This window comes from Ammospiza caudacuta, chromosome 2, assembly GCF_027887145.1.
Source record: "Ammospiza caudacuta isolate bAmmCau1 chromosome 2, bAmmCau1.pri, whole genome shotgun sequence".
Classification (NCBI taxonomy): domain Eukaryota; kingdom Metazoa; phylum Chordata; class Aves; order Passeriformes; family Passerellidae; genus Ammospiza; species Ammospiza caudacuta.
Window position 1 is genome coordinate 80,251,510 of NC_080594.1, and position 22,674 is coordinate 80,274,183.

General features: G+C 34.7%; 1 protein-coding gene across 1 annotated transcript in view; it reads right to left on the minus strand.

Moving 5' to 3' along the window:
- The window catches only part of UGGT2 (UDP-glucose glycoprotein glucosyltransferase 2), a 76,321-nt gene that overhangs the window by 37,934 nt on the left and 15,713 nt on the right, over window positions 1–22,674 (minus strand). The window contains exons 6-16 of the mRNA XM_058824538.1: window positions 20,615–20,711; window positions 19,475–19,559; window positions 16,945–17,045; window positions 14,899–14,998; window positions 11,069–11,129; window positions 8,233–8,324; window positions 7,141–7,291; window positions 6,047–6,166; window positions 3,836–3,921; window positions 2,137–2,272; window positions 476–607 (exon numbers count right to left, since the gene is read on the minus strand). Coding sequence (XP_058680521.1) covers window positions 476–607; window positions 2,137–2,272; window positions 3,836–3,921; window positions 6,047–6,166; window positions 7,141–7,291; window positions 8,233–8,324; window positions 11,069–11,129; window positions 14,899–14,998; window positions 16,945–17,045; window positions 19,475–19,559; window positions 20,615–20,711 — 1,161 coding nt within the window. The remainder of the gene's footprint in view (window positions 1–475; window positions 608–2,136; window positions 2,273–3,835; window positions 3,922–6,046; window positions 6,167–7,140; window positions 7,292–8,232; window positions 8,325–11,068; window positions 11,130–14,898; window positions 14,999–16,944; window positions 17,046–19,474; window positions 19,560–20,614; window positions 20,712–22,674) is intronic.

Sequence of the window (22,674 nt, forward strand, 5' to 3'; positions counted from 1 at the left end):
CTTTTGCTTTAACATCTTGCTGAGAAATTGTTTTTCATTTTGCTTAACATTCTAGCTTATTCTTTTATTTTAAATAAAAATATAAATGAAGCAAATAACATCAGAGAAGAACCCCGAGACAGTCAAAGATGCTTTTACCAAAGAAAGAACCCTAAAAAAGTCAAAAGGTTTTTATGTTTGTAAGTCAAGCTTTATTTGAGAAGAAAGCAGAATTCAAGAGACACCCCTTGACATGCCTACTAGAAAAATACTTGTGGCTCCTGAAAGCAGCAGGCAAGAGTAAACTTTCATAGTAAGAGTAGTAATGCAGTAACCTTTACAACATTTCCATTAATGACTGAATGGTGGCTGAAGACAAATTTTACTCAAAGGTGCTGTATTTACTTGCTTTAATATTTAGCAATCCTTCAACTTAGTAAATGCATTGAGTTGTATACACTGCAGTACTTTTTCCTGAGCACAGCTCTCAACGTACCTTCCTCCCTTCATCGTATTCAGAACGAACAGCCAGGATACTCTGAACATCAGCATGGGGGTACTCACTCCTAAGAACATGTTTCACATCATCCACTGTCAGAACATTCCCATCTTTCACTTCATGGTACATCTGCAAGAATTATAATCAAAAGAAATTAAAAAATGTAGCAAGTTGTCAAACCTGATAAAATTAATAGAAGTAAATAAACAATAAATAAGTATAAAGTTTTTATAGTGTGCTAGCAAATTTTATACTGGTATAATTTCATATTGCTTTTATTGCTGTATTGCAGTTTTTATACTGCTTTACTAATTAATACTATTGCACATACGCACAATTTTTTATTAGAGCACTGTCCTGATTGATGTATTATTACACCTTTAGTCTAAATCTGAAGTAGCCAAAGAAATACACCTATGTGAGCTACATGTGAAAGGTTATTTCCCTCTACTAATTACAGAGGTAATCTAAATTCTCTCTATAAACTAACATGGATAGTTACGTGAATCCATATTAATCCAAGCCTAAACTAGTCAGTGATAATTTTTCCAAAGTGATAATTTTTCCTTACCAATGTTATTTAATTTCATAGAATAGTATTTTATTACTTTCATTATACATAGAATAAAAATTTGAAGTGAAAATGATTCTTTTGTCTTCAAATGAGGAACAATGTTTTCCTCTATAGCTCTGAATAGCTCGAACTTTATATTATTGCTTCTATTTTTGTTAACTTTCAATTATATTTATCATCCCCCCTTATATTATGAAACAAAGTAAAGAGAGGAATACAACATTTTAAAAAGCACACTGTGAATTATACTTTTTGATCTAGTCCTGGATAATTGTTACACATGCATGTCAGCTCCCTAACATTTGTTGGTTTCTCTTCCAAGGTAGTCCTAGTTACTTCAATTCCTTCAATGTTAAGCTCTCTAAGTTTGTCCATGACACCATGACATTTTCTAGGCACTAAACATAAAACCAGAAAACAAATGGAAGAAAAATTGTTATGTATAAATACCATATTCTCTAACTTTTACCCACAGAGCCTTTACATAGATGGCTCACATTATTTCTCCTCCAATCACCTCTCATCTCTGAAATTCCTGTCTTATAAGAATCTGCATTCTCTCACAAAGTTAATCTGCCTCATTAAGGTGCAAATCTGGAATACTTCTATGCTTTCTGCACCCATGGACAGCTCAAGCATGAGAAAAGAAGAGAAATTATCTTATTGTTTCACTTCCTACACTAGACAATAAGAAAAGGTTTTTCAAATCTTACAGGACTGCCAAAGTGACATTAAAATCCCTGTACTACAAAATACACAGAACACAAAGACAGGCCCATTATGTTAACATTAATACAAAATATTTTTTCATAATAATAACAGCCGAAAGGCATGCACCTACTTTTTTTATATTATTGAAGAAAACCTGTTGATAGGCAAAATTACAAGAGCAAATCTGTTGATGCAAGAGGAAAGTATTTCTGCAAATAACTCTATAGACTGTTAATGCTATACATGCTTTTAATACTTCATTTCTGCATAAAGTAAATCCATACATCTCATGTTATCACAAGACAGCAAGACCCTAACTATTAATAAATTATAAACCAGAAGTAAATAGATGATTTCTTATCAAAGAACTAACATTAATTATCGACATAAAGGCCTGAGAGGTGTCAGATTCCTCTGCAATGTAATTAAAACTTCTCCAAAGAGCTACTCCAGCATCTTCATTTCCATCAATTTCTTCTTGTGTACTTAAAATAAAAACTATTCCAATTCTATAAAAAAAAATAAAAAGAGATCATACATTTTAACACAATATCTGCTTCACACAAATTCTAACACAAACACAGAAGAACAAAATGTTTGCATTCAAGCGATCTGCCCAGCACGTAGAGATAAAAACCCTGTACCTGGGTGGTGTTCCATGACTGTGTGGTGACACAGGATCCCAGCCATGCATCCTTCATCAGCTCCACAGTATGCTTACCTTACCAACTATGTACTGACTTTACATATACCTTTTACAACTGACAATAATTGAGATTTCTGTGAGTCAATAGGGTTTAATCACAGTACCTTCTCTCCTTACCTGTATGAAGGTCTTGATTCTTTACATTCCTGCCATCATCTCTTAATGGCTTAAGTCTTTGTTTAGTCTGGGCATTCCCTGTCTTTTATTTTTCCTGACAGGGATATCTTGAGTGGATGCATGAAGACAGTGCTGGGGTACTGATGTCCCATCATCAGTGTGTGCTGTTCCTACCAGCCCTTCTCTCAACCCTTGAACCTTCTGGGCTTTCCATCACCCTGACACTGCTGTTCATTTTCTACTCACATTGGTTTTAAACACACCTACTACTAACCCCTATATTTCCAATTAATGAAAGAAAACCCAAAGGAATATGAGGCTTGGGAGGGAAAAAGGCCTATTGGAGGTGCTTCATTGATACTGTTTTCATGTAAAAAGCCTGGATGAGACCAGGCCATACTATGGTCCCTTCCAACCCAAACCTTATACTGTACTTATGGTCCCTTCCAACCCAAACCCTTCTGTGAAGACACACAGAACACTGCAATCTGTCTTTCATTATGCTTTTGTAATTGAATGGTAAAAAATTAAGAAAAGCAACTACAAAAAAAGATCAGAACTAGTAAAATTTTAAAGTAAAATGAAACACCTGTAATTTCTTGAGGACACAAAAAGCCATTTCACAGGAGAATTTTAAATATTGAACATGCAATTCATCTTGCTGAACTTTGGATATTCTTTTATAAACTGTGGAAATAAACAGCCATTTCTGAGACCAATTCTTTTTTTTTTTTTTACAACTAGGTATCTCAGATCAACCAGACTCTTCCTCAGAAGTTTCTCTCTCTCAAATGATGTTCACTTTCAGAAATTCAAAACTCTATAAGGATAATCTCACTTTGGTCTTTAAGAGTGTATATTGAAACAACATTAGATAAGGCAACCGCAATTGAAAGAACTGAATTTTAAAAATTCCCTGAAAGCATGCTTTACATAACAAATATTTTTATTAGAATGCAACTTCTCAAGGGCACCCAGTGGGACTATTTGACAATATAAATTTTTATCAAACTTTTGCAGTTCATTCACACACACTCACGTATATTTTACCTTGCAATCTATTTGCTTAAGAATACTTAATACCTGAGTAAGCTTGACACAAATGGGTAACCAGTGCGCCTTATTAGAATGTTGTTGCATTGGATTTAACTCAAATTCGCATCCTCACCTAGTGGAATAGAAAATTAAGAAGGAAAAAGGAAGAATTCTTTTTTAAATATTTTTCCTCAAGACTTTCAGTTTTCCTTACCTAAGTGGTACATCATGATGATAGAATAATTCTGCCAGCTTCATATAATCACCAGTATCTTCTTGGATAGGATCAACAAAAAGTACCTAAGAAGAAAAAACATATCAGGTATCCAATATTTATTCTTGATATCTGGTTTTATTTTTTCTTCAGACATAAAATCTAAGACAAGAACATTAATTTCCAAAGGACCTGTACGCCCCAGCTGTTTTCAATTTTTTTAGAGCATTCATTGTAAGAAAACATTAAGACTATAAATGAAAATAATATCAGAATTAAGGAATTTGGACCAAACAGTGAAAATAGGATTTAACCATTCAGTGAACTTCAAATGAAGTGATCCAACTTTTCTTCTTTGAAAGACTCTGTGCCATTGCATTGTATTTATTAATAAACTCCATATTTATTTTAGAAAGATATAGTACTGAGTTTTCTGTTACATCTTTTAACAAACTCTCTTCTGTTGTGAAAACCAAACAAAAATAAATCAACAATATTTTGGCTGCAAACTTCAAGCAAAAAATTGAGCTTTTGGGAAGATTTTTTCCTTCCTGTCTCACCTATCTTTGTATTCACTCTTTCACTTAGTGTAGCTTGGAGTATAAATTCAGATCTGTCAGGCATGCACAGAATTTAAAAGTGGGATGTGTCTGCATAGGCAAAATATCCTTATGTAGCTTTAACTGGACATCTGTACCTCATTTATTCAACTTTGCACTGCAAACTCCCCTCACAATTCATCAAATTTACTAGAGTAGCTGAAATGAAGCAGAGTAACTTGAAAAATTTTGAACACTCCCCTTCAGATTATAATGAAATGGTGTGTTATAGATTTCTACAACTCTTATATTTAACCCTGAACACGTAATGTGATCTACTTCATTAAACACATGTTACACTTCATTATAAACATACACTTCTTAATTACCTATTGCTGGTATTTTCATTGTCTTTTTTACACACAAACTTTGCATCACTTCAGGCAACTACATCGGGGGAAGCTTTGCAGAGGACAGCAGGCTGAGTGGTGCAGCTGACACACGGGAAGGAGTGGAAGCCATTCAGAGGGACCTGGACAGGCTCAAGAAGTGCATCCATGGGAACCTCACAAGTTTCAACAAGGCCAAGTACAAAGTGCTGCATCTAGGCTGGGGCAACTCCAGTTTATCCACACAGGCTGAGGGATGAACAGATCAAGAACAGCCCTGCCAAGAAGGACTTAGGAGTTGCTGGGGGATGAGAGGTTGGACTTGAGCCGGCAGTGTGCACTCACAGCCCAGAAACACAAACATGTCCTGGGCTGCATCCAAAGCAGTGTGGGGGCATGGCCAGGGAGGGGATTCTGTCCCTGTGCCATGGTGAGACACCATGGAAAGATATGGGCCTCAAGCAGATCCAAAGAAGGGCCACAAAAACAATCAGAATCTGGAGCACCTCTCCTATGAGCACAGGGAGACTTACAAGAAGGAGATGGCTCTTTTTACCAGTAGAAGAGACGCTGTAGTGATAGAACAAGAGGCAGCAGTTTTAAACTAGAAGAGGGCAGATTTTGACTGAATATGAAGAAATGAAGATAGTGAGACACCAAAGGTGTCAAAGGGGAACTGATTGCTCAGACAACTGTGGATGGTGTTAACCACCATTTAAATTGTCAAAGAACGGGCTGGATGAAGTTTTGGTCCCTGGTCATTGCAGGAGAGCTGGACTAGATAACTTTTAATGAGCCATTACAACCCAAACCATTTTATGATTCTATGGTTCATAAGATTTCCTTTTGTACTTTTCATTGAAATCAGCAATAGCTGCTTCCCTAGCTTACTAAATGATACAGAATCCTATTTACAGAGGAAAAAATAAGCTACAAGAAAATAACCAGTATGCTTCATAACTTAAATATCTTTGTACCTCAGTTTACCATCTCTAAAGCATGGACAGCTATCATTACCATCCTTCATGCTTTGATAGTAATGAATTTTCTATGTGTAGCATGGAAAGGAATATAAAAACTATTCACAAAACAGTGCCCAAATTCATCTGCAAATCAAACTAACAACCACATATGACTCCCTAGATAAAGCAGTATTCACTACTCTTAGCAGATCCACATAGAAAACTTAACAATAAATCTAAAATGTGTATTTTTTAATAAATTGTCTGCCCACATATTAACATTTACATATGCAAAAAAACCCCCAAAGTTCTCCAACTTACCAAATTATATAAATTTCGTCTAATCTCATGTAAAAATCCAGGAAATGAGGGTTTTAGCAGTTCCTGATAGCTTTCAGGCCATGTGCTATAGCTGTGATCTTGTTCTATATTATTAATCCACTAAAACAAAAAAAAAGCTGCCATTTAGAAAACATGCATTGAACACTGAGAGAAATAAGTGGGCATAATAACACTACAAAATGTCTCCCTTTCTTTTGTTAAATAATAACAGGAAATAGATTCTAAATTTTATCTTAATTTTTTCTTTTTAATCAAACTGTTTTTATCTGCAGTACACAATAAAACTAATACTGTATAGAAAAGGAAAAAGGACCATTAGTACTGTGTACAAGGATGTGAATAAAACCATTTTTTTTCAACAGTGAAATTACTTTCACAATACAAGCATCAGAACAATGTATCACACAGATGTGTGTAACACAGCACAACCATCTTGTAATCCATGTACAGTATTTATCTTCAGAGTGCAGCAACAGAACTTTAGATAGATCAAAATAGCCAATTAACATGTGGCTGATCTGTTCTAGTCCCTTCTGTTCAAGCTGGGGCAAACAGAAGAGTGAAATGTGGCTCCTTCAGGTGCAAGAAAGTAATATTTTAGTGCTGTAGTGGTTTTGGTTTGTGCATTTTATCCTCTTGCATAACCTCTGTAATGAAACCTGTGTAAATTTTGAAGAAGGGTAAAAATGACAGTCATTGGACAGCTAGAAATAAATATATTAAGTGGCCCAAAATTCACTTAGAAGTCTTGCATAATGACATATTATGTACTATTATGTAGCTACATTAATTGATATAAAGGACAAATTGTATAGTTTGGAGTGTGCAACTACTCTAAATATATTTTTCTTTTCCTTTAAACACACTATATCTTCATATTTTAATAAGGTAAAATCTAGAGAAAATTACTCATAAAAGTATTGAAGGAATATTATCCTTGAAAACATTTTAAACTGCTAATTGATCTATGGCCTTATGAAGAGTATTGCAACTGTAGTAAACAAAAGAAAAACTGTTTCATACAGAGAATTATCAAAGCTGTAATCTCTAAATAAATAACTTTAGTTACTTACTATTATTGAAGAGTGACGAATATCTAGTGCATAGTTGTTATCTGTTGGATGTACATGCAACCTCATAAATTTACTCAGGGTCTCCCCTTTGATTCCAAGTTCATGAAGGCCATGCATCACTTTTCCTTCCAGTTTAAGAGTCTCTAAAATGCTTTTCCAGGAAGATAAAGTACATAATGTCTACGACGATCTCTTGTCATGACATAAAAATTATTTTTAGAACTAAAAACAGTCTTCATGTTAATAGTCTTAGGAATGTTTTCTCTTTATATTCTCCTACAGCCTAACGTTTAAAACAACATCAGTTAATAACACTATGCCTTTATGTTATTTCAAAACATATTTACAAGACATTATACAATTCTTTAATTCACTTAGATCTATTTTATACAAAGCAATTTTATCCATCCTTAGTAAGAAGTGGCAGGACAGCAGAGTGAAAGCTTTCTTACTGCACTGTCCTACCCGAGGCAGAAATCCATCCAAGCTGGGATACCCTAAGAAGCAGCTTTGCAAGTGAGCAGAGAAGCAAACAACAAGTGATGGAGACACAGACGAACTCTAAGCCTGTATCATGGCAGAACTCAGATCAAACACACAGCCACAAGCTAAAACCTCCCAGAAGACCCAATGGGACTCTGGACCATCTGCTGCAATCTGAAAGTTCACATTTGAGAATAAAAAACCCCTGAAGTACTCCACAGCAGCAAGATGGAAAGACTTTGTGACTGCCTCCATGTCTGTATGTTCCTGATTGTTAAGTAACAGGGATATGAAAGCATTACTTACTTTTTTATAAAGTGCTTTCCACAGCTTTTTAGAAGCACATGTTAGATTCCTTTCATTTCCAAACTAATTTGACATGGTGAGTTGTAAAATTATAGGCAAAAAAGAAAACATATTCCAAGAGAAAAGGCTATTCTCAACTACTTATAAAATGTCCATACCCAAAGCAAAACCACTGTTAATCAGTATTCCTCCTACTGGAACGCTTCCTTTTCCCAAAATGCAACAGGTGAGATTAGGACCATAAGCGTAACTCCCCAGGATTATCAGTAAGTCTGTGACCGTCAAACAAAATGTACATTTTACCTAAAGGGATCTTGAAAATCCAAGTCAATATTTAAGCCATTTAGAAAAAAACGTGCTTCTCCAGGTTGAATTCCAAGTGTTTCATGAAAATGCTAAAAAGTAAAAAGTACTGCTTACTTATTTAGGTATATGTCTACACTAACATATATAAACACACTAACATATATAAACACATGTGAAACAGACACATCAAATCTCTTCCACACAATTTCTTTTTTTACCTGAGTGTTGGAAAAAATAATGACCACATATTTTATGAATGCTATTTAACACACTTCTGATGTACAGATACAAATGAAAACAACCTACCTATACAAGGCAGACAAAAGGACATTCCCAGTGTTTGCCAACAGAAAGTGAAAATACACACATACAGAAATACAGCTTGTAAGCTTATAAATTATTTCTATATATCCATTCAGCAAAGGGAAACCTTACATGTGTCCCTCCACTTGAAACCAGCTTTCTCAATTACTTAATATCTCTCAATTCTGAAAAACCTGTAGCTGAATTGTTTCAGGAAATTAGGAAAAACAGACTGGAAGCTTAATATCTCATCTAACAAAGCGACTATGGAAAGAACACAGATGAGAAAGGGACAGAATCTTTGCTTGGCAAAGAAGAAAAGATCCACAACAAACAAATACAAGAGGAAGGTGGTATTTAGGGAGTAAAGCATGTATTATCATTTTCCTACAGAGAGCTCTGAGGCACAACACCATTCAGTCTGTAGCAAGATAAGTGACAGGAGCAACAGCAGCAGTGTATTCTAACTCATGACAGAAGGAGCAGTCAGATTTCCAGATCTGCCTTAATTCCCAACAGAGAAATAGAAAACACAAAAAATACACAAGAGAAAGATGTAATTTTTCCCAATTTAGCTCTCACTTGCTAAGCAAAGTAAGTGTGAACAAAAACTGTACTTTAAGAAAAGCATGCCTACAGCAAGCAACTTGGGCTCAGTATATCACTCCTGATATAAACCTGTAATTGGACAAATGAGAGCAAAAATAAGAGAACATTGAAAATAGTATCATTTCTGTAAAGCAGTGTGGTTACTTTCACACAGTTAAATGTAAGTAGGAAATGCAAATAGGAAAAGAACTGAGCTGAACTGCACAATGGTTAAGGTTGGAAGGGATCACAGTGTGTCATCTGGTCCCATCTCCCTCTCAAAACAAGGTCATCCTAAAGCACACTGCACAGGATAGTGTCCAGATATGCATTCCTGAATATCTCCAGTGAGGGATACTCCACAACCTCTCTGGGCAGTCTGTTCCAGTGCTAAAGCATTCACAAAGTAAAGAACTTCTGCCTCATGTTCAGGTGGAACTGCCCCACTCATCAGTTTGTGCCCGTTGCCTCTTGTCCTATTGCTCAGCACCACAGAGAAGAGCCTGGCTCCATCTCCTGGACACCCTCCCTTCAGATACTTAGAGTTATCCATAAATCAGAGGTAAAGCTCTTAATACAATTTTGATGCTAGATATTTGATTGTCTAGAAGTGCATTGACTTTGTCATAAAAACGCTAATGGAAGGAGTCTTCAGGCATCCAACACTAGAATTTAAGGCTGATAATATTCATGTAATATTTTCTTGATAAACTTCACCAAATTACTGCATTGCAAGTTGTGAGTTCAGTTTAATGAGATTTTATTTTTTTCTTTTATCTATAGCAGTTCTTTGTCTATTTCTTGCTTAGGTATCAACTCATTACACCTAAATCATCACATGTCTTTCACTTTTAATAATTTTATTTCCTCCCATTGCATTTCCTATTCAACTTTCATTATCTTGAGAGGGAATCATCCAGTTACACACAGCATGGGATCATATCTCTCCTGCTGCTAGATGGATGTACTGCAGTTCAAGAATGCACATGACAATTTATTGTGCTCAAGCAGCACTGTTCAGGAAGTTTCTTTACTTTAATTCAACAAATTTTAGCTTTTAGCTGTCTAAAGGCCTTTAGACTACAGGAAGGATGTGACCTCACATGAAATTAAAACTTAGTGTGATAGGTGCATAAAATCCTCCTAATGTAGTTAATACATCAATGGAATCATAGGAGCGATTCAGCTGACCAACCACACACATCCATTGTAATTTGTTTCAGAGTCAAATTTTAAGTTACTTCTCCCAATCATTTCATTTGACCAGTCATTGATGTCATTTCACATGACCAGTCCTACAAGAATTGTGCCTAACATTTAACTGCAACACTCCACTTGAAAGAAAAAATCCAAACTGAACAGAGACAGACGTAACAAATTGAACAAATATTAAGTGGCATCTCAGAAAAAATCTCAGATCAGTCAAAATCACAGGAACAGGGACTCCTCACACGGAACAAGGCACAAAAAGATGCAGTGAATCAAGGATGAAAACAAAACTACCATCTGACACAAATGATGTTCAAAACACCTTGCAGAATAACTGCATGTGTGATTCTGGGAGTGTGGAAATCTTAAAGTTTGCATTTGCTGACCATAATATAAGCAGCAGGCTTAGATTCAACACCAAAGCCATAGAAAAAGTAACTGATACCTATTTTGCTTTCCCAGCACACAATCTGTGACTCAACACTCCATGAAAATTGTTTGGCCTTTCCTAATTCTGTAAAACCAAAAGAGAGAATGGAGAAAGTTTCACGAATAGCAGAAAGTGAAATACTTGAATTACATATTTAAATGTTACCTGTCTCACAATACATTTTTAAAATGATTAGCTCTTTTTCTTTAACAAAAACCATGAAAGTTGCTACAGTAAAAAAAATCTCTAAAAGCAGCAATACAATAATAGTTCAAATGTCCATTGGAAGAAATAAAAACAAACCTTCTGATTTGCTTCTATTTCATTTTGCATTTTCTTGTCTACAGGTACTCTTGTCAATGATCTGTTAAAATAAAATATTTCTATCACTCAACCACCATATTTTTAAAAGAGCATTATTTTATATTAAATTGGTATTTTAATTAAACATCCAATGCACTGTAACTGAAGAATGCTGTAATTAAGTCTTAAAAAGAAGAGTAATGCAGTATCATAAATACTGAATTTTTAAGACAAATATAGGTCTCCTTTACTCTAGTAAACCCACGTTTCAGATTCAGGCTAGTTTTCTTTTTTTTGCACTAATATCATCAATGTATTTTTTACCACTCTCAATCTTTCCTCATGGCTTATTTTTCTGGATGTATGTTATAAAAAAGTAAGTTGTTTGGTCATCTAAATTATTACCTGAATACATACCAAATTTGCATATTTTAAGTTAATATTACTGTCTCCATGGTACTCAACTTTACAGCATGGAGAGCCACAGATTTGTCTGGACAAAGGCAAGGAAAGCATGCAAACAATGACCACTTTAAAATTAGCTGAGACTTAGAAAAAAGATATTTGCAGATAGAGACCCTTAAAAATGTTAAGCATTCACAGACAGAAAAAGTTTTAGTTTCCTCAGTCATTCCATCTTTTGAAGGTAACACATGAATTTGTCTTTTTTACCTCTGATGAATGTTCTGGAAGACTATTTTATCTTCCCCGGCCACACTGTATTGTATGTGAAGTTTATAATTATCAGGCTTATCATAAAACACTTCCAGAGACAAATTAATCTCTCCATGTTTTAAAAAAACCTAAACCATATTAACTAAATCTGACTGTCCTCACAAATGCCAAAATAAATGTTCTAGTTGCCTATATGAACATTTTTTTTTCAAAACAGGACTGCACATGTTTTAGCAAATTTGTCCAGGGCTTCAAGAAAAACTGGAATCATCTTAAACCTGAAAGTTAACTAAGCAAACCGAGAATGACCCTGCTAAGCCAGTTTCAAACTTGTGGAAAATAAAGCATTTAATAATATAAATTCTCATCTGCCCCCTAAAGAAACTGATTTAGAATAGATCTTGCCAGTATACTCCACATTTCTCACAATATGTCAGAAATAAGACATAAAATCAGTTTATTTTAATTAACTATTCAAGCTTTCCAGACCACCAAAGAGACATACTGTAGGAGCAAACAGTATCATTTCTAAGCTTGGTATTAGAGAGTTCAGAAGTAAAAAAAATTCAAAAAATACTTTAAAAACCTGAATTTTATCATGCTGAACTCAACAAAAATAGTAGGGCCAGCAACTGTCAGAAGCACACTGGGTTGATAAAAATGCACAGATAAAAAGGACAACCTGTAGATATCCAAATGGCTCCTACTGTGAGTAGTTGGGCAGAAAAATAAAACATAAATGGTAAAATAATAAAGAAGACAAAGGAAAATATAAAGGTGGTCCAATATTAGCAAGGAAGTAAAATATCCATCAGCAAAAGATAAGCTTTAGATAGTTGTTCTAGTAATAGGAAAGCAATGCAAGGAATCATTGAACAGTTCCTTGTTCATGCATGGCAGCTGACATTGCAGGATTTCAGCATAATTTTATGGAGAAAGTGTGATGGTTGACCCGTGAAAAGGACACCCTACCAACCTGAGGTAGGTTTTTGTTTTTGCAATTGTCAAGTGAAAGACTAACTAAAGAGAAAACACTTCAGTGGCTGAAAGTAAATGAACACTATTTATCTTTCTACATGATGTAGGAATGTTCTTGAATCACCTTGAAGTTGAAATATTCTCTATAATTTCATGCATCTTTATTCTTACCTGGAAGAGCGTGTAGCCATATAGAATCAAAGGTTGAGGGGATAAAAGGGAACCTTTCACAGGGTCATATGTTAACATTTGTGAATGATTAATAAATAGCAAGCAACAGAGCATTATAATACCTAATTATATGCTCTTCAAGAATGCAATAATAGGACAAGTATACAACAAATCAAAGATGAAAAATACCTTATAAAATGAATTATCAAAATGTTGCCATGACATATATCAGCTGGTACACTGTCTACATCTGATGACATTTTGTAAAATCTACCTCAGACTAACCTTTTCAACTGGAAATACTGAGACACAAAAATACAGGTGGTAAGTTAGAATATGAAAGAAAATTTCAGAGGAATGGTATATTAATTTTTTTTAAGGTCTAGGGAACCCTGTTTTTTAAGAAACATGCAGTATTTTATTTTCATTACTACAGTTCTAAAATTTGCATACAGCCTTCTTCAACCAAATTTTGTGTAAAAAAATGGTTGTTTTCATATAAAACTGTCTGAAACTTACACAGTTAAAAATATTATTATTATAATGATTGGCTATTTATCTAAAGTGACTAAGCAATATCTCTTCATTTCCTGTTTATTCTAGTTTTGTTTTTTTTCCAAACTAGTGTTTTGATTCATCAGGTTAAGCATGATTAGACTATTAATGAAATTTAGTCTGTGCACTATTTACACAATGACCCTTTAAGCTGTCAATGTAGACCTACTAAATTTAAGTTATTTAAATATTTGTAATCTCTCATGTTAAAATAACATGCTAGATTAGCATGTTAGAATAAGTCATGTAAGACAGAAACAGTGATTCCCCTTTTAACAATTTTAAAGTATTGTTATACTTTTACCCAGAAAATACTTGAAGAGTAGGTGAATTGAGCTCTCGAATGCCACAAATACACAACGGGAGTTGGAGTGGAATGTAACGATTTAATGACTTGTAAAATCCATGATTTAAATGTCACCTGGCACACTTCAAAATGACTTTTTTCCTGTCCTTTAAAGAACAGAACTGGACTTGAAGTTTGACATTAAGTACGCTTCCACTATCTCCGACTGGAAAGCTGAATTTTCTGATTGCTAATCTAAGTGCAAACTTATACCATACTATTTCATAATAATTATGCTTCAGGCATTTTAAAAGGCATTTTGCTTCCTTGACACAAGATGTTACAATGGTAATTTTTCCATTATGGTGTAGATTTTCTCCAACAGACAATCAGGGGTGACAAAGAAATACTGTGATAATTAAACAAGAGTGGCAAAATGTGAAAGCACGCTGCGTTAAGAACCCTATTTAGCATCATATTTAATTCAGTAATTCAAGCAAATATTGCTGATAGGATTACATGAAGAACTTAATAAGTATGAAGAAAAGCATTTCTCAACTACAGTACTACTGGCTTACAAGAAGAACAATTTTTCATATTCAGATAGCTAAAATCACAACATGTCCATTTATTTAATATAGTCTTTTGAACTTTTATTTAGTAATCTGTTATGGAAGACAGATCTTTCCCAGTAAGAACACTACCATACAACAGCCAGGACCCAATCTCAACAGCAACATTGTGCTTAGAACTAATGTGTGTGGATCCCCATGAAATTTATTAATGGTATTTTGCCTCTTCCCACTGTGACTAGTTCTGCTACTAATTGAACAGAAGTTTTCACCTGGGAAAATATCAGTCCAGTGAAATCCATGAGAACTAAGAAATGATTAGCATGTCCTAAAGTAATAGTAATTAGCATAGCCTCAAGTAATGATTAGCATGCCCGCATGGCATCTCCTGCATCAGACAAACATTTAAGAGACTGATCATGAGCTCTCCCTGGAGTTATCTTCTACTCAATGAAATTGCCTGGAATCCATCTAGCAAGCTGTTGAACATGAATATGTGACTGCAGGATTTGGATATAAATCTGTATTACTGTCATTACAGTCAAATACAAACATAAAGATAGCATTTGAAAAAAAAACACTTAATACCATACCTGGCTCTTATTGGGAAGTTCTGAGCAATGTCTTTCATTACCTTTAAGGCGTCATAAACAGGGGCAGACATAATTCGAGTAGCTGCTTGAAAACTAAGATCTAGGATGGGGGAAGAAAAATAAAATTAAAAAAAAAGGAAGGCTGAATCAAAGTGAATAAGACATTCCTAGTTTAGCCTGATAAAATACTTCTTGGATGAAAAAATAGGTGAGCGAGAGGTGGAATGTTAACTTCTATTTCTTAATAATTTTACCAAGAAAAGAAATCAAAAGTAGGTTTCAGGACCCTTTCAACAGGCAAATAAGTTGCGATCTGTTGAAGCCACAACAGCCAACTGCTGCTATTACGGCAGATAGTGAGGAAGCTGTAAACTTGGGTCATACACTTAAAACCCTTCATAAACTGTTAATAATTTCCATTTTATGCTGAACAGCTAGGATCCAAACATTCAAATACCACTGATGCCAACTGACATCTTTTTACCTCCTTGGTTATCTCTGGTCAGGGCAGTCACTTACAGACCTCCCCTTACAGCACCCTAACACAGCTGAGTGCTGTGTAAGGCACCTTGAGCAAAAAGTACTTACTAATTACTTACCTAAGATATAAAAGCTCTTGAAAGACAACTCTTGAATGGTGTTTAGGTTCATTTATAAATAGAAGTATGCCCTATAGCTGAAGTAGTTTTGCTTAAATTTAGCTAGATTTTTACTTTGAAGCTAATTAAAGGAAATCAGAGAGAAGCTGAGCCATTAATTCAGCCACTATAATTAGTCATTAAGAATGATCTAGAGAAAGCACCCTGTCATGTCAGCAGTAAGGGCATCAAAACAACTGCACCAAAAAATGTGGGGGCTGAAGACTGAATATCCTGCACCATAAGCCACTACAAGTCTTCCTGACATAAATTAACAGCATCCCAACACTTAACTACTTTGAACACTAAGAACTGGTTCTTTGGGGAGCAGCACCAGTTTCCTTTTTTATATATGTAGCCATAACACCACAGAAAAGACTACCACCAAACAGAGACGTTGTACTGCCTTTTGAAGGCAGGCATTAAAGGGACTGAAGTTTCATGGCTGCTTCAGCTTTAATATCAGCCAAGTGGCATTCAATCACACACAAAAAGAAAAATAGTCCAACCCATTATTTTCTTTTCCAATTTTTTTTCCAAAGTAGATTTCTCAAGAGAACTTTAAAGCAATATTTTTCAATAGTTTTTAATTTTGGACAAAGATAAATCCTGCAGTTGAACTTCACTGATAAGAGACTGCCCGTGAACTACAATTATCTCACACAGCTAATATCAGACTGGACATTGCTAGCAAGCTCTGTAACATCAGGGTCCCAAAAGAAACTGAAGCTCAGATGATTGCTCAGTCTCCTTCACTGCACTAATATAGAGGCAAACTGATCAGGTTGTCCTCTAAAGCTGAAGACCGTAAGACGGAAAATTTACTTGCATAAACTTGAATATTGTGACATTTTATGAGAGATTTATATTTAATTCAAGTTACTGAGTGTCCTGCAAGTCATCAGCACATAAGCTTTAGCAATCAATGCATTTGTTTTCCTTTTCTACAGGAAAGCTTTCAAAAGCATGTTCTTCCACTTGATATTATGTTTTAAAAAGGCATCGATGTGAACTCCAGTATACTGATAAAATTTATAAATTAAAGGAAACAAGCTGTCCTAACATGTAATTCGTCCTAACCTAGCAGTTGTGTCAAAATTCTATCTTTTGCCTGACTTCCAAAAAAAGTATCTAAAACAAGTGTTAATACCTGAGATGATACATAAGCCAGAAAAACAGGTAATATATCTCTCCATCTTATAAAATTACTTAAATGTTCCTTGAATTTCTAGCATACAATACAAGGTATCAGAACATGCCTTTTAAATACTTAAGATATTAAGGTTTTTTTATGAAATTATGTCCCTTCTTTTAAAAGAAGCTTTTATCATAATGTCAATGCATTAAAATAACAAAAGAAATATTAAATAGAGTATAGTGTTCATTAAAAATAAAATACAATACATACCCTGCATCTCCCAAACCTTTAGTGGTTCCATGTTGTTAGTAGTTTCAATCAGATGTTTTTTAAACTCCATCAGATTGTTTTTCAGGTCAGGATGCATCCGTCTACAATAAAACATTTTATTACAAAAAAGAATCAATTACATTCATCAGTGTCTGCTCTTATCCACAGTACTGCTCGCAGCTAATGTTGTGTTCTTAGGATAACAACCAAGAATGAACTTTAATTCATTATTGAAACAAAAATACAGATATTGAGTGAGAAAAGGTGATTTCTGAGGGCTAAACCCCAGCTAAAGAGAATCATAGAATCATTTAGGTCAGAAAGGAACTCTAAGGTCTGTCACAGACATCTTTTGTGAAAAATCCTTTCTTTAGGATTTTTCCCTCTTCTGGGAAGCTGAGGCCCCAGAGAAAGAATGTAAACAATGGTTATCTGCTGCTGTGGAATGCAACAGGTGCACCTGTGATTGGCCCATGTTCCATGTTTACAATTAAGGGCCAATCAGAGACCGAGCTCTCTCTGGGACAGAATCAGAGAGAGCTCCTTTGTTTATTCCTTCCTTTTCTATTCTTAGCTTAGCAGCTTCTGAATTTTTCTCTCTATTCCTTTTAGTATAGTCTTAATGTAATATATATAATAAATTAATAAATCCAGCCTTCTGATCATGGAGTCAAGATTCTCGTCTATCTCTTCACCCCTGAGGAACCCTTGCAAGCCTGGCAACAAAGGTCCTTAAGTCCAACCATTAGGGCAGCACTGTCAAGTCCACCACTAAACTATGTCCCTAAGTGCCATATCCACCCAGGCATGGCAACTCAACCACTTTCCTGGCCAGCCTGTCCCAATGCTTGACAACTCTCTCTGTAAGGAAATTCTTACTGAATACCAGTTCGCTTATTTTGTAGTGATGTGTCTCAAAACCTGCCACATAAATTTAGATGGAATAAATAAAGTCAAAGATGGAACAGTATTAACATGCCATACAGGTTACTGTTTATTTAGCTTGCTATAGGATGATGTATAACTAACTGTACCTTAACTGTACTATATATTGACTGTAACTGAATACACTCTTTGTGGCATTAACTACAAGAGGTATAAGCAATACAAAGTTGAGAATATGTTTTTTAAACTGACAGCACTGACAAAATCAATCTACTGAGCACACAAATCATCTGTCAGAGCTAAAGAACATGGTACACAAAAGCTTAGCTATTTGTTTGAGAACATAATAGGTAGGCAAAGAAGTTTTGAGGACAAATATTTCAGAGTCTGCTGTAAGATATGCTTGAAAAAATTCTCCATTAAATTTCTAAACATTTTATGTCTTCTGCTTGCATTCATAGCTATTTCACAGCTGAGAAAAGTAAAACTTTTGACATGGCTGTAACAGAGAGACAATTTACAGACTACTGAAACATCTATTTCACCTCATGTATGAAAAGGAGAAGAGAAAAAACCCCCAATTAATCTAGAAAGTATCAAAAAGACAGAATTATCTGACAGCTTCACAAATCAGTCACAGTGGAGAATCAAGAGTCTAAGTATAGCTAAACCTAGCAAAACACAAGAAGAAAAAATGCTCAGATAAAGATATGGCATAAGCATTTGCTATCACCTGCTGTGCAGAATCTCAAACATAGAGGTGAAACAACAGGGAAGCCTCATGATCTGAGTGCACTTCTACCTCAACATGTTTGAGAACAAAAAGACAGGAAGGGAGGGGATGGGCTCTCAAGAATTTAGACAGAATTAGCGGCTCTGAACTCTGAGATTTACAGTTTAGTGACAATATTTACAAACAAGTTTACTCTTTGTTTTAAATAGTAAGAGAATGACATCTAGAGAAGACCCACAACCTTGAGGTATTTTGCTGAAGAAAAAAATTTATGATCCACGACATGGATCTGTTACAGGAAAAGGGAAGCACTTTGCATGACTGATACCACAAAATGAATCCAGCTGAGGACTGGAAGGAGTGCTCAGTAGGGTAACATTCAATTTCATTTAACAGACTGCAGCTTGGAGATAAGAGCTCCTGAGGGAAGAGAATACAAACTCACAAACTCCAGAATGAGACAGTATCTATCATAAGCCCATCTTCCTAGAAGTATCACTCCTTAACTCTATGAAATCTATTACTATCCTTCTTAAAAACACCTTATGGAGATACAGCTCATGTGTTTGGATTCCTTGTGCTACTCTTGCATTTTGAAAACCAACATTTTGATTCTAATTACCTAACAAATGTGAAATCACAATGTTCTAAGTTTTTGTTAGTGTTACCCAGGCAGATAATTTTAATTTTAAAAGTTCACTGTATAGAAATTAGAAAACTAAAAGCAATAAATTTAAATTAACAGAATAAATAAGCTTGCATCTTTATGTTCATAGGACATAAAAAATAAAATTAATTTCCGCCAATGAAATACTTTCCAACATAAATATGAATCATTCTATTAAAAAAACCCAACTGGTTGAGGTTCCAGAAACAAATGTAAAAGTTTAATTATAACTTATCTCAACTCACTTTAATTTGCCAAAGAGAAATCCTTGGATATCACTTTCCTCCTCCTCCTCTTCCTCATCTTCCTCTTCTTTTGTCTCATTTGCTCCTGAATACATAACACATGTAAACAATATAAGCCAAGAAAGTTAGTGTAGTATTATGTTTTTATGAATTATAAACCAGTTAATAGAAACGTACAATCACAAAGTCATCATTCCCAGATGTAGTTTTAATTAAATGTATACTTACATATTTTGGCATCCAAATTAATCACTCTACAGAACTTTGCAACATTAAAATTAATTTTAATATAATTAATTCAGTGGTAACAATTTTTATATAAAAAATAAGTGCGGTTTAACAATTCACAAATCAGCCATTTCTCAGTTTGATTAAATGATAAGGTATAACTCTCATCAATCAACTACTACCAAATTTACACTTGAAAAGTCTGATGACCTTAAAGCACTTAAATCTCCAGCTGGCATTTGATGTAAATCACAGATCAGCATATTTCCCTTGAAAAAAACTAAACTATTTTTTGACATGACTCAAAGGTCATTAAACCTTAGTCTTTTGAAAGAGAGTTAACTTTGCTTTTATCTTATGAATGTCCCTGCAAAGTCATTTCTCTGTGTCCCCATGCTGTAGTTACCATTTTCTATAGTACGTCTTATTTCAATACATTGTAATGTGCACTAGTCCACATTCTATATTCTATTCAACATCTTTTCTACAGAAGATTGTGAAAGTATTTCCACAGAAATTCAGAGAAAAAAACCAAACCCTCAGCCCTGAAACACTAATGTGCAGATACTGTAGCCATTAGAATATGAGCAATGCCAACACTCATAAAGTAACTGAAGTACAAAAGTAAACCATCTCAAAATTACTGAGAGGAAGAAGACCAGATTGTATTTTGAAGAGCCACAGAAAACAGCAATTAGAGGTGAGAAAATTGACTGTGTCCTAAGCACAGATCTTTACAAATGTTCTCATGTATTTTGACTTAGTTCCTAATATCTGAGATTTCCTTCTGTAGATTGAAATTAAGTATAACCTTCAAAATATTAATGACTGAATATTTTACAAACTGAAGATTTTAATGCATTTCAATAGTATCTCCAGCAAGATAGCAAATCATTTAAAAAACCCACCTACCTTTAACCTGTGTGTCATCTACTGCTTTATATTCTGTACTCTTTATTGCAAGTTCCACACCATATCCAGATAAATACATTTTCCTGGAAACTGGTTTCTGCTTGACGATATTATTTTTACAGAAGGAAAAAACATAACTTACAAAATGTATTTAAAGGAGATTAACAATATCTAATATTGTAACTTGGAAATGCTATGACATTTAAGTCATTATTTAAATTCCTCTTTAAATTCAAAGTGCAAGGCATATTGACAGTCCACTGAGAAGGCATGTAAAAAAAGGTGACAATGTCCTTTATCTCCTGCAAATCACAGAAAGGCTGGCCAGAATTGCAGTCTTTATACAATACTAGAAGAGGGATTAGAACAGGCACAGCTCATAGCAACCTACACAATTACTGATGTCTCACAATTCACATTTTCAACTGATACCCATTTCTTTGTAATGTTGCCAGACTTCCAAGATGCTAAGAGGAAACACTCTATTTTTGCACCAGACTTACTCTTTAAAAAAGTTTGATAAAACAACTAATCACTTTCTGTTAGGAGTATTAATAAAATGTATTAAAGTATCACTGTGAAAAACAGGTTGCCACTTAAAACAAACAACAGCTACTTCTAACTCTTGGAGTGGAAGTCTGACATTCAATAGTTTAATTACACAAAACATACTTATTTCAGAATACATGGCCTACTTTGACCCAAATGTATGCAAATCCTCTTTCCAAAATGCAATTTGCACATGCACAGCAGCAATTTCTTGAAAGCCTTTTGAGCTTTAGCTTGCAATTTCTAAGAACCTGTCTGTACCGAGAATCCTCCAGACTACAAGTGAAAACCCAGCAGGGCTGGGAGGCTTCTCTGTCCATCCTCCAAGCAAAACTCAAAGCAGAGGCAGCAGAGAGCACTCCATAGGTAGTCTCAGTGATACTGGTTAAAAAAAGAAAGCAGAAAGATCATACCTCTCCTGTTATCAATGTTCCCTCTTCTGGTATTTAACGTAAAAAAGGAGGGACAATCCATCCCAGTGTGTACCAAAAAACAAAAATGGAGGTTGTGAAGAAGGAAGAAAAGGGAAGAGAGATCTGAAGAGAGAAAAGGTGCAGGCAAGAAGACAACATGCATTTGGAAAGACCATGATGCATAAGCCAGGCAGATCAATGAGACATTTAATATGCAAGTAGGCATTTCATTGCAATAAAAGCATAAAAGAACAAAGTTCATTAAAAACTAAACCTCATACAACTTTGAATTCAAGACTGGTTTCCTCAAATTCTCTATTTCATTACTGTGTGCAAACAACTCAAAGTCGTCTGCAAACTACACATCTCATCTCCCTGAAATTCCTGGTCTACAAAAATCACATCAACCTCTCACTCCATCAGATTATTTTCAGATTAGTCACACTACTTAAGAACTGTACTTTGAATATAAATCACAAAAACCTTCCAATAATCACAACTGGGGACAATACAGTTCCATGTACTGGTATTTTTCTTGTTTTGTGCTGGGGAGAAGAGTAAGTTAAGAATTCAGAAACGTCATGTTTCAAATAGTGACACTATGGAACACAAACATTTTAAAACTGGTAAATGATATTGCCTATGATACTCCATGCTGCTGTATCTCAATGAACATGAGGTTACCTGGAGAATATGTAAAAAATATAATTGGTAATTTCTCAGTTTGATTCTCTATTCTACTTTCCATTTTTCTAATTCTAGTTGCTGATATGTTCAGTCTGCTGCACCAAGATTCACCCGAGATCTTACACTGTACAAAACCAAAAAAGAGATATTTCAAGATCAGTAATGCAATCAGTGCTTGCATGCAGAATTGGGAATGTTACCATGCTTTCCTGGCTTCATAGTTTGTATTTGGTGAATTACTTACCTAGAGAGTTTTAATATAAGAAAATTTTCTAATATTAGAAAATTATGTGTATTACACATAATTTAGGCAAACACAGAAAGAAATGTAGAAAAAGTGTTTTGTCAAAAAGCAAGCAAAGCAAAGACAGAATGCTAACAGTTTACTGAAATAACGTTGATTTGAACTGC